This window comes from Conger conger, chromosome 2, assembly GCF_963514075.1.
Source record: "Conger conger chromosome 2, fConCon1.1, whole genome shotgun sequence".
Taxonomy (NCBI): domain Eukaryota; kingdom Metazoa; phylum Chordata; class Actinopteri; order Anguilliformes; family Congridae; genus Conger; species Conger conger.
Window position 1 is genome coordinate 50,248,817 of NC_083761.1, and position 15,073 is coordinate 50,263,889.

Consider the following 15,073-nt stretch of genomic DNA (forward strand, 5'->3'; position numbering starts at 1 on the left):
CTAAATATTTATTGTGGTTGAATCTAGGCTCCAATCACAACTGGCTACTCTGTTTCTCTAGGCCAAGTAGCTTGCTTTTCACATATATCATTGTTTTGTGCTGATACTGTTCCCAAAGTTATCTAATGCAAACAATATGTTTTCGGTCTTTGTTAATGTGAATCCCTTAGGTGGGAAATGCTTTTAATCCCAGTTCACGAGGACTAAGCGAGCTGCAGACTATCGCCTCAAAACCTACTAGGGACCACCTGTTTAAAGTAGACAACTTTAATGCACTGGACAAACTCAGGGATACACTGCAAAAAAATATTTTTGCGATTGAAGGTATAGTTGTTTTTTATCTACTTTTGCCAATGTACTTATATTTCAGTTTCTTCTGGTGCTTTTTCCCTCAACATTTACTGCATGTCTGCCTCATGTATGTCTCAGATTTGTACGAGTGAACTAGTGTACTAGTTTACGAGTGTACTAGTGTACTAGTGTATGAGTGTACAAGTGTACGGGTGTACTGGTGTACGGGTGTACTGGTGTACGAGTGTACGGGTGTACTGGTGTACGAGTGTACGAGTGTACTAGTGTACTAGTCAGTCCAGTTAATTTTGCCCTGTATCCCCCCCACCATTCCCAGTGATTATGTGATCTGTTTTCCATACATTTCACCGCCTTATTTTTACTGTCAAAGTAAAAAAGTGAGTCGGGTGTCTCGGTGGCATAGCCTGTAGAGCACTGACCGCATGCTCATTGCGAGCCGCGACGTCGGCGGTTCGAATCGGACCGTCCGACATTTGTTGCATGTCTTCCCCTCTCTCTCGCTCCCATTCTTCCTGTCTCTCTATACTATATACTGTCCAATAAAGCTGAAAAAGGCCTAAAAAATATCTTAAAAAAAAAAAAAAAGTTAAAAAGTGAGATAGATCTGTAATGGCTCATCATTCATTTTCTCATAGGCACCACTGGTGAATCATTTCAGATGGAACTGGCTCAGGAAGGCTTCAGTTCAGCTTTGTTGCCCTCGGTATGCAAAAAGGACATTACTCCTGTCACATCACTTCTGCCCTTTTAACAATACAACTGATACTATTGGGCAACACCCACCAAAAATCTAACTGCAACTAATTTCTCAGATACATTTTTGTTCGATGTATTTCTGACACTCATTCCGTTACTGTGCACAGGGTGAGATGGTGATGGGTGCAGTGGGAGCATTGGACTGGAAAGGAGGTTACCAGAAATTCCAACCAGCAAATCAGAGCCCTGATATTCTCGGCAGCAAATATATATCATCGGACAGTTATCTTGGTATGACAGCACCCCTCCCTCCCCCCTCCCCGCGTTTACATTTTGCCGTATTTAGTTTGATTTAATCATTAATCAGATTAATCTGCAGCCAGGGATGGGTCAGGCAAATTTTGTCTAATTGATTAGATAGATGTATGTGATATCGTATTCATGTGCTGCCCTTGTTACGCATCACATACTTCATCTTGACCTTTGCACTGATAAGGCTTCCAACACACAATTAATTAATACCTGCTATGGGTACTGTAACTATAGTGGTCTACTTCAAACAACATGTACAACTGGGCAGGCTGCTCAGGATTCAATCAAATATTCTGTTTGAATCAACAACCAAACAGATTATTTTCAGAGGAACGCATATTTGGGTCATGCAAATAACCATGGAGAAAGTGCCTGTTGCATAGTGGTCAAGGTACATGACTGGGACATGTAAGGTCAGTGGTTTGATCCCTGGTGTAGCCATAATAAGATCTGCAAGGCCCTTAACCCTGCAATGCTCCAGGGGGGGATTGTCCTTGCTTAGTCTAATCAACTGAACGTTGCTCTTGATAAGAGTGTCTGCCAAATGCCATTAATGTTGTAATGTTTCTGTATCTGTCCTGTCTGTATTAGTGTTTATTCTTGTTATTTATTAATAATATATCCCTGGTTATTGTTTCTCATTACATTTCTCATTCGTGATCCCCTGTTATGTCTGAGTCTGAATGTTTACCAGCCAAGTCAGTCCCCTGTCTGCGTGTCATATTATCAGGGTGTTTTTACGGTAGTTTTTCGGAATTTCAACATTCCTTCCAATCTCGCAGTTCTTACTTCCTGCTTCTCTCGGTAGTTAAATGTTGTAAATCACTATTCTTACTAACTAATACTAATCCAGATATTGTACAGTACTAATCCGATTATTACACTTACTGTCTGTCTAACTACCTAACAGTCACTTTTATTGGGTAGTTTAGAATTATTCACGTAACTAATTCACTAACGCAATCTCTTAGTTTTTTCGCACTGTTCTATAACTCCGCCTCCCTATGCTATCCCTGATTACTTGCTTAGTTTCAGTGAAGTGTTCGCACCTGTCCCTGACTATCACTTCGTCTTCAATTTATGCAAATGTCTACTCCTTAATCCGGAGCCGTATGTTTTACATGTTTCTTAACATGCATCCAGTCCACGTTTTCATCTCCCCCCTGTTATGGTGTTATTACCCTATCATGTTTCCCCACCTGTTGTCTATTTCTTTAGCCCACCTTCTCCCCAGCCCTGCCTAGATTGTCATCTTCCCTCATGTATTTAAACCTCAGTCTCCGTTTCATCCTTTGTCAGAACGTTGATCATTGATAGTGATGAGGGGAGCCTTGCTCAAGGCCCGATGGCTGTGTGTGTGAATGACAGCATATATACAGTGCAGTCTGTATGTATTTGGACAGTTGATACAATTTCAATACAATTTGGCTCTATTGTCCAACACAATGGATTTGCAATGAAACAATAATTATGAGATTAAAGTGCAGATTGTCCCCTTTAATCCATACCAGGCGATGTGTGTAGGAATCCCTTTTTATACATAGCCCCCCCCATTTTAGAGGATTATTCTTTCTGATTAGTCAGGTGTATTAAATAGCTTCCATTGTGCAGGTACTGTGTAAAAAAAACTTTCAGTATTTAGACTTGATTCTAGGCTTTTGTTTGCCCTTGGAGTCTGTTATTGGCATTTGTCAGCATGAGGACCACTGTTATACCAATGACAATAAGGAAGCCATTATGAGAATGAGAAATAACATAGACATACACAATATGTCTTACCAAAATAAACTGTTTGGAACATTGTTAAGAATAAAGAGAGCACTGTTGTTTGGGATCATTGCCTTGCTGTGGGATGAAGCACCGTCCAATGAGTTAGAGGCATTTGATTTTACTTGAGCAGATAAGATGCTTCTGTACATTTCAGAATTAATTCTGCTGCTATTATCAGCAGTTAATTTATCAATGAAGGCTAGTAAGCCAGCCATACATGCCCACACTATAACACCCCCCAACCCCATGTTTCACAGATTAATGCTACCATAAGAAGTCCACTTCACAGAGGCTGCTATTTCAGTGGAGTGGACGTAATCAGGTTGTTTCAGTTATTTTTCTTCTCTGTAGTAGGCTATGCAACATTCAGAATTTAAATAAACAAAGTAATGTAGGCTAGAAGACTTTACACTTTAATCTGGCAAAAGTGTTTATTGTCAAAACCGTGTTTCAGCCCATGGGCGCCTTAATTGACAGGGATTTTACATTTTCAGCCATTGGATGACTACAATTTGGTGAGTCAACATTTTAATTTGACTATTAAGGCCTACCATTGGCTACTTTGATAGCCTATCTGCCTCGCTGCATTATTGCTTGCAGTAGCTAGGTTTCTCCAACAAAGTGTAATATGCAGACGTGCAAAAATACAAAAGTACAGGGTAATAGGGACCCCCCTAAACTGACTCTGCACCCCCTGTCCTTATACCCAAACTCCAGTACTGTGTGAAGGGTTTGGAGGAGAACTCCAGAGTGCAACAAATGGTCTTTGCAACTATTCTTCTAGGGGATGCAAGTAAAAACAAAAGGTTGCACTGGTGCAACCACAAAGTTAATGACTCGCTCTTTCATTGTCTATTCCCTTTGCAAATTACTTGGCAGAATGTGAATTTCAAAAACTTAACTTTCCAAACTTAACTTCCACTTGTGGTGCAGATTGCTGACCACTCACGGATATCAGGGAGTAGGAGAAAAATTCTGGGTGAGGATGTGTGTCTATTAATTTATATTGGCATCAAAATGCATTAAAAACTTCAGTACCCAGTAGCCTAGCTTAAATGATGCAACAGATGCAGACAGTTCTCATCTGAAGACTGCATGATACAAAAACAATGGATGAATAAATGAATCAATCAATCAATCAGTATGCAAGTTTTTGAACTGCATATAGCTTTGATAGCCTATTACCGTATGCTATATATAGTAAATTACAATGAATTTATCTGTATGATGTAGAATTATTTATTAGCCGTATTATGGGTTCCATCTGTAATCAAATGACTAAGAGAATCAACAAAGTCAATGAATACAAATAAAGAGGCCAAAAGGAATAAAACCACTACTGCTACTACTACCTATAATAATTAAAGAATAAAACCACAACTGCTACTACTACCTATAATAAATAAAGAATAAAGCCACTACTGCTACTACTACCTATAATAATTAAAGAATAAAACCACTACTGCTACTACTACCTATAATAATTAAAGAATAAAACCACTACTGCTACTACTACCTATAATAATTAAAGGAATAAAACCACTACTGCTACTACTACCTATAATAATTAAAGGAATAAAACCACTACTGCTACTACTACCTATAATAATGAAAGAATAAAACCACTACTGCTACTACTACCTATAAGAATTAAAGGAGAGGGAGAAAAGGGGGCAGTTGAATGCTGTAGTTTTTAAAATTATTTATTTTTCTTTGTTAGGATGCAATATGATGTTCTATTTTTCAATGTGATTTGTTTTGAATAGTTCAGTATACTTTTTGTGCCTATTGTGCAATTTATAAAAATGCCCTATTTTCAATGCACAATAGTGTAATGTAATAGTATCTATAGTAATAGTAATAGTAATAGTATCATTGTTATTAATTACTATATTTAGCTAAATAAATAACAAAGGAAGCAATTCATAGTATATGAGTAATTTAGTATATACAATTTAAACATTTTATTTTCTGTAGATGTTTTTAAAATCACCTTTATGCTTTATGGGGTTAAATGGTTTTATGCTTTTTTGGAGTTGAAAAAGTTAGAGGCACCAGTGCCACCAGTTGAAAAGGTTAGTGTGGAGTTTGGAGGAAGGAATATTTTATTGTGATTTCAAGAGTGAAACTTAATTAGTTTGAGTTATATATTAAAAGCAGGGCTTGAAATGAAGCACCCGAGGCAAGTGGTTTCGACAAAGGGCAAGTACCATAAAACAGAGCGCTAGCCCATTGGGCGAGTAGCAGTTAAAAAGTGCATTATGGATTACAAAACAAAAATCGTGTTAAATTGTGTATTAATTTTTCATGTTTCTATAAACCCATTTCTGCCTGTGGTGACACCTTAAATTCAGTGTGATGATGATGACCTGTCAGTCTCTCCCTGACCATATTCTGCCTGGGGATTGTCAGTCAGCCAATCAATTTGAATTTGGTAGTGTGAATGTTTTAACAGACTCACACAAAGTTTCATCTATTAGGTTCATACAATTCTATTTGTATAGCGCTTTTTCAGTACAAGATTGTCACAAAGCAGCTTTACAAAGAACCCAGGCCTGATACCTCCTCAGAGCAAGCCTAGGGTGACAGTGGCAAGGAAAATCTCCCTGACTAACAGGAAGAAACCTTGAGCAGAACCCAGCTCATCTGCTTCTGGCCAGCACTGAAATTGAGGAGATATATTTAGTAACAAGAATTATTTACACCTAATCTAAAGATGTGGTTCATCTACCTTAAAACAAGGTTACAGACTGGAACTGATAGGAAGGACAAGAGGCAGGGGACTGGCACGGACATGATGGGGCGACCCAAAGGTGATCAACACCAGACCACGGCTAGATACAAACAAAGAGGGTCCATGCCATGATATAGTGACAGCAATGACCACTTACTCCTCCAGAGACTCTATGATCCATGGCAACGCCAAACTGTGTCGCTCAACTAAAGGATTTGCTATATAGGTAAGATTTGAGCCTAGACTTAAATGTGGAAGAGAGTCGCTCAGTGAATTTCAGTGGGTAAATCGTTCCACAGTAAACACGCTCAATAGGAAAAGGCTCTACCGCCTACAGTACATCTAGCCACTCTCGGAATGAGAAGTCCTGCATTTTGGAAACAAAAGGTCCTTAAGATAGGGAGGGGCAAGCCCATTTAAGGCCTTAAATGTGAGTCGGAGTACTTTGAAATCAATGCGAATGGGTAGCCAATGGAGAGATGCTAATACTGGGGTAATGTGCTCTAATGTGCGTTTTGTTCTAATACGAGCAGCTGTAGGGGCTTAAAGTATCCTGACAAGAGGGTATTACAATAATCCGGCCTGTAGCGTAGTGGTTAAGGTAAATGACACGCAAGGTCGGTGGTTCTAATCCTGGTGTAGCCCTTGAGCAAGGCCCTTAACCCTGCATTGCTCCAGGGGAGGATTGTCTCCTGCTTAGTCTAATCAACTGTACGTTGCTCTGGATAAGAGCGTCTGCCAAATGACAATAATGTAAAAATCTGGATGTAACAAAAGCATGGTCTAACTTTTCGGCATCGAGTACTAACAGTATTTTCCGAATTTTGGCTATATTCCTCAAGTGAAAGAAAGCAATCCTATAAGTGTTTTTTAATATGTTTTTCAAAACAGAGCTTCGGGATCTAATGGACACATTAGATAGTTCATTTGGATCTAGATTGGGCTTGAGGATAGACTTGAAAACTGCTACTTTGAAGGACATGTCCAGATATTAGGAAGGCATTGATAAGATTAAGGTGTAGCAATTTCAGGAAGCAGCTGTTTTAAGAATCATGTCGGTAAAGACAGTAGCAGACAGTAGACAGGAGTTTTTAAATAATTAAGGAAGAGAATTCGATGGGAGTGAAAGAATCTTGGTATAAGCCTGGCCTAAAAGACAAATCCACTTTATCAAAGACTGGAAAGGCCATGCTGGGGGCAGAGGCAGAGGAAAGATTTTGTATTGTCTCTCTTGACTTTATGATTTTGGTGTCAAAAAGTTCATAAAGTCATCACTCCTGTAAATAGTCAGCAGATGCATGGCTCTTTGTTACTCTGGTGACAGTGTGGTACAGGTATCTGGGATTGTTTTTATGTTCCTCTATTAGGATAGACAACTATGAAGATCTAGCAGCTGTGAGGGCATGCTTATAGTTTGATCCATGATCCCTGAGTATATAGGCCAAATTTCGAGAAATAAGAGCCGCGCCCTCCCATGTGGGGTGGATGCCATCCCTTTTAATTAAGAAGGCCAGGCCTCTGTCAGTTGCCTATATAGCCCACACTGTTGGAGGGGCACCATGCCACAACCAACAATTAAGCGACCTTAACCTGCTGTAGATCTCGTCAACTCGCCACATGGATAGGATCAGAGAATGTTACAGACTGCCAGATCTGCTTTGCAAGCTTACTCACCGATTTAATAGTTAGCTTGGTTATATCTGATTATCTGAACCTGAAATAAATAAACATCATATAAATTAAAAAAATATTAAAAAATTTGTTATCAAAAATACAGTACTGTGCAGAAGTCTTTGGCACCCTAGACTTTATTATATATATGTTTATTTTTTGGAGTGTGTTAGTATAAAAGAACACATTTGAGATTTCCAAATATTAATTTTCCAAAAGATTTCATTTTACAGGGACATTTTTGTATTTAATTTTAAAAAAGTAACATATTGCTGTTAGGGCGGCACGGATGGTGCAGTGGGTAACACTGCCGCCTCACAGCAAGGAGGTCCTGGGTTCGAATCTCCGTCGGCCGGGGCCTCTCTGTGTGGAGTTTGCATGTTCTCCCCATGTCTGCGTGGGTTTCCTCCGGATACTCCGGTTTCCTCCCACAGTCCAAAGACATGCAGGTTAGGCTGATTGGAGAGTCTAAATTGCCAGTAGGTATGAGTGTGTGAGTGAATGGTATGTGTGCCCTGCGATGGACTGGCGACCTGTCCAGGGTGTATTCCTACCTTACATAAAAACTTGATCAAGGCTGTCTGAGATCAGAAGCAAGGAGCCAACCAAAGTCTGTGGCAAGTTCTCCAACATGCTTGGAACAACCTCCCTGCTGATTGTCTTAGCCAACGCTGTCCTGCAGTTCTATATTTCAGAGAAGTGATGCAGTTTTGACACCAAAGGGTGGTCACAAATTGATAGGATTAAATTTTTAACTATTCTGTCAAATTACTAAAAGTCTTTTGTACAGTACTGTATATTATACAAAAAAAATATTTTCAATAATCTTTTTATTTTGACAATTATATTGAGGTGAATTTCTGTACTGTTTGTTCTTTATGCTTTAAAATTAATTTGCGTATTGTGGGCTAGTGAAAATGTATCTTGGCTAGAAACATTTTACTGAACTAGCCCAGTTGGCTTAAGTTCCACCCCTGACTAGAAGCAAGGTAAGATGGATTAGCCCCTAAGGTTAAAATCTTTGTTGCCGTTAGGGAACATTTGTATTAGACGGAATACAAATGTTTAGTGGTGAAAAGTTCAAATGTATCCTTGACTTCATGCTCCGAGATAGTTGCAGATGAGACTGGGCATGGGGGTGCATGTTAACTGACTAGGGAACATATAGGCAATCAAAAGTCTAGAATCAAAACCAGGGCCATGTCCCAAACAGCTTACTTGATACCATTGTATACATAAATTGAGTATACTGGATGAGAAAGTTGTGAAGTAGGTGAAAAGTTTCTTGGCAGCTTTTGTTGCACCCACTGACGATGACAGTGCCTCTGTCCAAATTTGTGCTAAATTTTCACTCTTGCTTCTCGCTAACAAGTTTGAGAATAAATGTATCACAACAAGCCTGATAGCTACTTTCTACAAGATGTATGCTAGAATGTACTTCACTGTAAATTTAAAGGTTCAGAGTGCTTTGCACTCCTCATTGGTTGATTAAATTGAATGCCTTACTGTTTGACTAACATTTTACTGTGCACTTCATGATTTCAGGACAACATAACTGCAAGAATGTTTTAGTCAGTTTAGTAGATGCAGTGAATGTGTTTTGGATGTTTGGTGTTTGATGTGTTATACAGTGCATCCGGAAAGTATTCACAGTGCCTCACTTTTCCCACATTTTGTTATGTTACAGCCTTATTCCAAAATGGAATAAATTCCTTTTTTTCCTCAAAATTTATTCCAAATAAAAAACTAAGAAATCACATGTACATACGTATTCACAGCCTTTGCTCAATACTTTGTTGATGCACCTTTGGCAGCAATTACAGCCTCAAGTCTTTTTGAATATGATGCCACAAGCTTGGCACACCTATCTTTGGGCAGTTTCACCCATTCCTCTTTGCAGCACCTCTCAAGCTCCATCAGGTTGGATGGGGAGCGTCAGTGCACAGCCATTTTCAGATCTCTCCAGAGATGTTCAATCGGATTCAAGTCTGGGCTCTGGCTGGGCCACTCAAGGACATTCACAGAGCTGTCCTGAAGCCACTTCTTTGATATCTTGGCTGTGTGCTTAGGGTCGTTGTCCTGCTGAAAGATGAACCATCGCCCCAGTCTGAGGTCAAGAGCGCTCTGGAGCAGGTTTTCATCCAGGATGTCTCTGTACATTGCTGCATTCATCTTTCCCTCAATCCTGACTAGTCTCCCAGTTCCTGCCGCTGAAAAACATCCCCACAGCATGATGCTGCCACCACCATGCTTCACTGTAGGGATGGTATTGGCCAGGTGATGAGCGGTGCCTGGTTTCCTCCAAACATGACGCCTGACATTCACGTTCAATCTTCAATCTCATCAGACCAGAGAATTTTGTTTCTCATGGTCTGAGACTCCTTCAGGTGCCTTTTTGGCAAACTCCAGGCGGGCTGCCATGTGCCTTTTACTAAGGAGTGGCTTCCGTCTGGCCACTCTACCATACAGGCCTGATTGGTGGATTGCTGCAGAGATGGTTGTCCTTCTGGAAGGTTCTCCTCTCTCCACAGAGGAACGCTGGAGCTCTGACAGAGTGACCATCGGGTTCTTGGTCACCTCCCTGACTAAGGACCTTCTCCCCCGATTGCTCAGTTTAGACGGGCGGCCAACTCTAGGAAGAGCCCTGGTGGTTACGAACTTCTTCCATTTACGGATGATGGAGGCCACTGTGCTCATTGGGACCTTCAAAGCAGCAGAAATGTTTCTGAACCCTTCCCCAGATTTGTGCCTCGAGACAATCCTGTCTCGGAGGTCTACAGACAATTCCTTTGACTTCATGCTTGGCTTGTGCTCCGACATGCACTGTCAATTGTGGGACCTTATATAGACCGGTGTGTGCCTTTCCAAATCATGTCCAATCAACTGAATTTACCACAGGTGGACTCCAATTAAGCTGTAGAAACATCTGGTTGATCAGTGGAAACAGGATGCATCTGAGCTCAATTTTGAGCTTCATGGCAAAGGCTGTGAATACTTATGTACATGTGATTTCTTAGTTTTTTATTTTTAATAAATTTGCAAAAATCTCCAAAAAACTTTTTTCATGTTGTCATTATGGGGTATTGTGTGTAGAATTTGGAGGAAAAAAATGAATTTAATCAATTATGGATTAAGGCTGTAACATAACAAAATGTGGAAAAAATGAAGCGCTGTGAATACTTAACGGATGCACTGTACATCAGTGTTTGTCTGGATCCCTGACTGAGCTTTTGTTCCATTAGGCTATTCTATGGCTGTTGCTGAGATGAAAAATAAAGAGACATATATAATTTTGGGAGCCCCTAGGTATCAGCATGCTGGGCAAGTCATTGTTTTCTTCCCAGGTACTACCCAGAAAATAGAGAGCGAACAGGTAATGTTAATTTATCTACATTAGTTTCACTGTGAATAGAATTAATATTTTTTTGTAAGAAAATGTAATGCACTACAACATTGGCAATTCATTGGTATACCATAACGTTTTTATGGCATACATAATATGCATTGACAGTCTTCTTCAGTTTCCATAAGACTCAACTTATCTCTCATCCTCTCAGATTGGCTCATACTTTGGGGCCGAGGTGTGCACGGTAGATTTGAATTCAGACTCCATAACTGATCTGCTACTCATATCTGCCCCAACGTATTTGGACAAACAGAGAGACAGCGAGGGCAAGGTCTATATATGTACCTTCACAAAGGTAATGACCACTGCATTCAAATTGCATTTTATACCTTGATGCAAGAGTGCTACATGCCTATAATTAATTTCTCCATTCCAGAACACTGTATCATGCAGAAATATGGCCCTGGTGGGGGAGCAAGGGGTAAAGGGTAAATTTGGCACATCACTGGCTGCCATCTCTGATCTAAACGGGGATAAACTTTCTGAGGTAGCAGTGGGGGCGCCCCAGGAAGACAATGGTCAGGGCACTGTGTACATCTTCAGTGGTGCGAAAGGAGGGATCAAGACACCATACTCCCAGGTAAGAAAATGAGAATTGAATTGAAAGCAAAACAAAAGGAAAACCTGGGGTCTGAGTTAATCGTAATCAACTTCTGCATATTTCATGTTTATATCCAACAATTCGAGGGGTTCAAACCCAACGCCACCTATATACACACCCTTGGTTACATCCTTCTACTTTCTAGTGTGTAGTCAAACAAGTATAATGTCTGCTATAAAATATGCCCACATACTTTTAGCCAGTGACATTTATAAAACAAAAAGGGCTACATATTCCACTTTGAGGGTATGCTTTGTTTTAAAGGCATATGATTACTTTGAAAAATAAAACGAATTGATTTTAACTGAGTTTGGTTTTGTCAATTGATCTAGGTGAATTATTTTATTTTATAATGTGTAATTCTTCCAATATGAGCTGTAAATAGAATAATAGCAGGAATAGGGTTGTGAGGGCAGAGACATATACATGTTGGTTACCACTGAAATACAACTGCTATAGAGTATGTCTATAATTCCATAGCAAGAAGATTTGCAGGTGTTTGGTGGTTTATGTGGATGTACAAAAGCAAACATTCCTCTTTGTGTATGGTATACGGGGTGACATGGCTCAGGCAGTAAGAGCAGTCGTCTGGCAGTCGGAGGGTTGCCGGTTCGAGGTGTCCTTGAGCAAGACACCTAACCCCCAAATGCTCCTGACGAGCTGGTTGGGGCCTTGCATGGCAGCCAATCGCTGTCGGTGTGTGAGTGTGTGTATGAATGGGTGAATGGAGAAGCATCAATTGTACAGCGCTTTGGATAAAGGCGCTATATAAATGCCTGCCATTTGCCATTTTGCCATTTGGTATGTAAGCAGAGCTTGCATATGTCCCAAATCTGCATTGACATTTGTATCCTTGCAAATATTATGCAAAATACCTAACATAAACTGGGCTGTATAACCATGCAGTCATTTGCCTGGAGGACAAACACGTGGATCCATGATTGATAATGTGAGGTCGGGGCTGGGTGGAGAGCCAGAAGCGACTAAGGGTAAAACCCTTCTAAGCAAATACGCAAACGTGTTCACCATAAAATTCCGGGAGATAAAGGACAGGGATACACAGAAACAGAAAATAAGGCCTTCTCCCAAAACAGGGGGAGGAACAGAAACTAATCCGAAGGTGATTTTGAATGAAAACAGAAATAAAGCCCAAATGGCTGTTGAACATAAAACAACCCTTAGAAAACAGGGCGAAACACCAAACCAAACTTAGTGCTTAAAAGGAGAGCACTGACCAAATACATTACCGGGGACAACGTCCCTCTACCACCGACTCACACGAGCCCAAAATAAAAAGAAAGACACCAAGACCCTTTAGGAAGGCTTCAGTGTACAACCCTTAATACTGAACGCCTTCCTTACCTGTTTTGTTTTGTTTAGTAAAGTCACACACACCAGCACAGTACCTGACTCGTAACTGACAGAGTCTACCTTGTGCTTATACCGGCTTTGCACAAGAGCGAACAGTTGGACACAAAAGCGTTGAAAGACTGTCAGTACCGGCCTTAAATACTCTTCCGTGCGAGAATTCCCCTGGCACTAATGAAGCCCAGGTGAAAACAATGAGCCCCAGCCCTCTGGTGGTCACACTGGGTCATTACCTCCCACCATGACAGATATGTCCCTATCATGGCTCAGTTTTTTTTTTTTATCTCTATGAGTTGATTTGACAAAGCTAGTTCCTGTGGTGCTTCAAAACACAGCTTGAGCCAGTCAAACCATGTTTAGTATGGAGCTGGACTGCACTGGTTAAACAGCTACCAGCTCTTCCAAAACCATAATGTAGGTTACTTACCTACTTGTCGCAGGGGAGGGGACCTAAATGCAGACATGGCACAACAATCAGTCATAAACACCAGAAAATACAAGAACCTAAGAATAAAACAACAAACAGGAACAAACATTGAAGGAAACAACAAATTGGAGAACCAGAGAACATGAGAGGCTTGCAAACTAAGCTGCAGTGACTCAAACCAAGGGAAGACACAAGGGAAAGAAACTTACTGTAAATACACAAGGCAACCGATTCAATGGGCATCATGGAAGAACCACTTGTGCAAAAAGACTTGTTCTTAAATTGCATAGGTATCTTAACCCCTTAAGTATCGGCCCTTTTCTTGAGACAAGCTTGAAAATGACATACCAGAAATAAAATGGTTACTATTCTTGAACCCTTCTGACTACAAGCATGATCCTGGTCTCTTCTGAACCCCCAAAACATAGTAAAAGTGGATTATTTTTTTCCTCACTGAAAATATTTTCTGTTTTTTAGTGGATACTTGTGGATGGCTAGTGCACCACAGCCACAACACTGACAACATATCCCTTTTTAAGTTTGATGACAATATCACCAAAAATGAGCATGACATTTGGAGACACATAGAAACTAAATGATATTATGGGTCTTATGAGGTGTGAAATAATGTATTTTGCTTACTAAACAATATAACACTTTTTTATCCTGTTTTCATTGAGGACCATTGATGTAAGTTTTTGTCAAATAATGCAGAAAAGGCAAGGTCCCCCCATGCTTGTTTTGACACCCACGTTACTGCTGTCGCTAAAGCAATGGCATCTTAAAATAGATTATACAGAACCGTAAGTTTGTATATCCTGTTACAATAGTGATTAAAAGTTGCACCCTGAAAGAAGGAATGAATGCAAGAATTAAACCCCTCACAGGCCCAGTGAGACTTAAGGGGTTAAAACAAGTAATTTAAGAGACAATGGCATTGTTTTTAGATGTCTATAATGTATCCGGTTTTTCTTTATCTTTTATTTAATTTATTTAAATTATCATTGCCTTGTTAATTGTCTATTGTATGTTGCTTTGTAATCTTTTTCTGTCTGTATGAATCACATTGTGTGGCTTTCTGTAAAAGTATGGTATTATTATTATTATTATTATTATTATTATTATTATTATTATTGCCTGAACACTCTGTACAGATGCCAAAATTGATGGTTTCTAGGCCACCATAAAAATATGCAGTTTTGTTTGTCAGTATATGTCATATATCTCCTGCTGCTGTCCTTCTGTTTTTGCAGAGAATTCAGAGTGCATCTGTGCAGTCAGGGCTTCACTACTTCGGTCAGTCTATCAGTGGATCAATGGATCAGACTGCAGATGGACTGATAGACATAGCTGTGGGGTCCAAAGGGAAAGTCCTGCTTCTCAGGTATTGTCATACAAGTACATTTAATTGAGTACAAATGAATGTTTGAGAAGATGAATAGTGGTATGGTAGTCTGAAAACATATTTTAATGACCCCATGCAATCAATGTTAATATTGCAGTTATACATAAAGAATCATATAATGTCAAGCTTATTTTATTCAGTTAGGATTTTATATTCCTTTCATTTAATCAGAAAGCAAACATGGTTATTATTCTGTCCCTTACAAGATGACTTCATATTTTCATGAGCAAATTTATTCTCAGATCTCATATAAACCATATAATTCATATACAAGCACAAGCTTCAGACAAGCCACATAATAAAACCCCAAACTTGTAGTACATATGGAGTGTATCTACTTTTCTTCTTCTTCTTGTTATTATTATTATTAT

The 15,073-nt window shown here is 39.7% G+C and overlaps 1 protein-coding gene across 1 annotated transcript in view; it reads left to right on the plus strand.

The window, feature by feature from the left end:
* Nucleotides 1-15,073, plus strand: part of LOC133114051 (integrin alpha-M-like) — an 82,037-nt gene that overhangs the window by 32,898 nt on the left and 34,066 nt on the right. Inside the window, exons 9-15 of the mRNA XM_061223248.1 lie at nt 171-324; nt 948-1,015; nt 1,176-1,299; nt 10,738-10,868; nt 11,053-11,196; nt 11,278-11,481; nt 14,551-14,681. Of these exons, the coding sequence (XP_061079232.1) occupies nt 171-324; nt 948-1,015; nt 1,176-1,299; nt 10,738-10,868; nt 11,053-11,196; nt 11,278-11,481; nt 14,551-14,681 (956 nt within the window). The remainder of the gene's footprint in view (nt 1-170; nt 325-947; nt 1,016-1,175; nt 1,300-10,737; nt 10,869-11,052; nt 11,197-11,277; nt 11,482-14,550; nt 14,682-15,073) is intronic.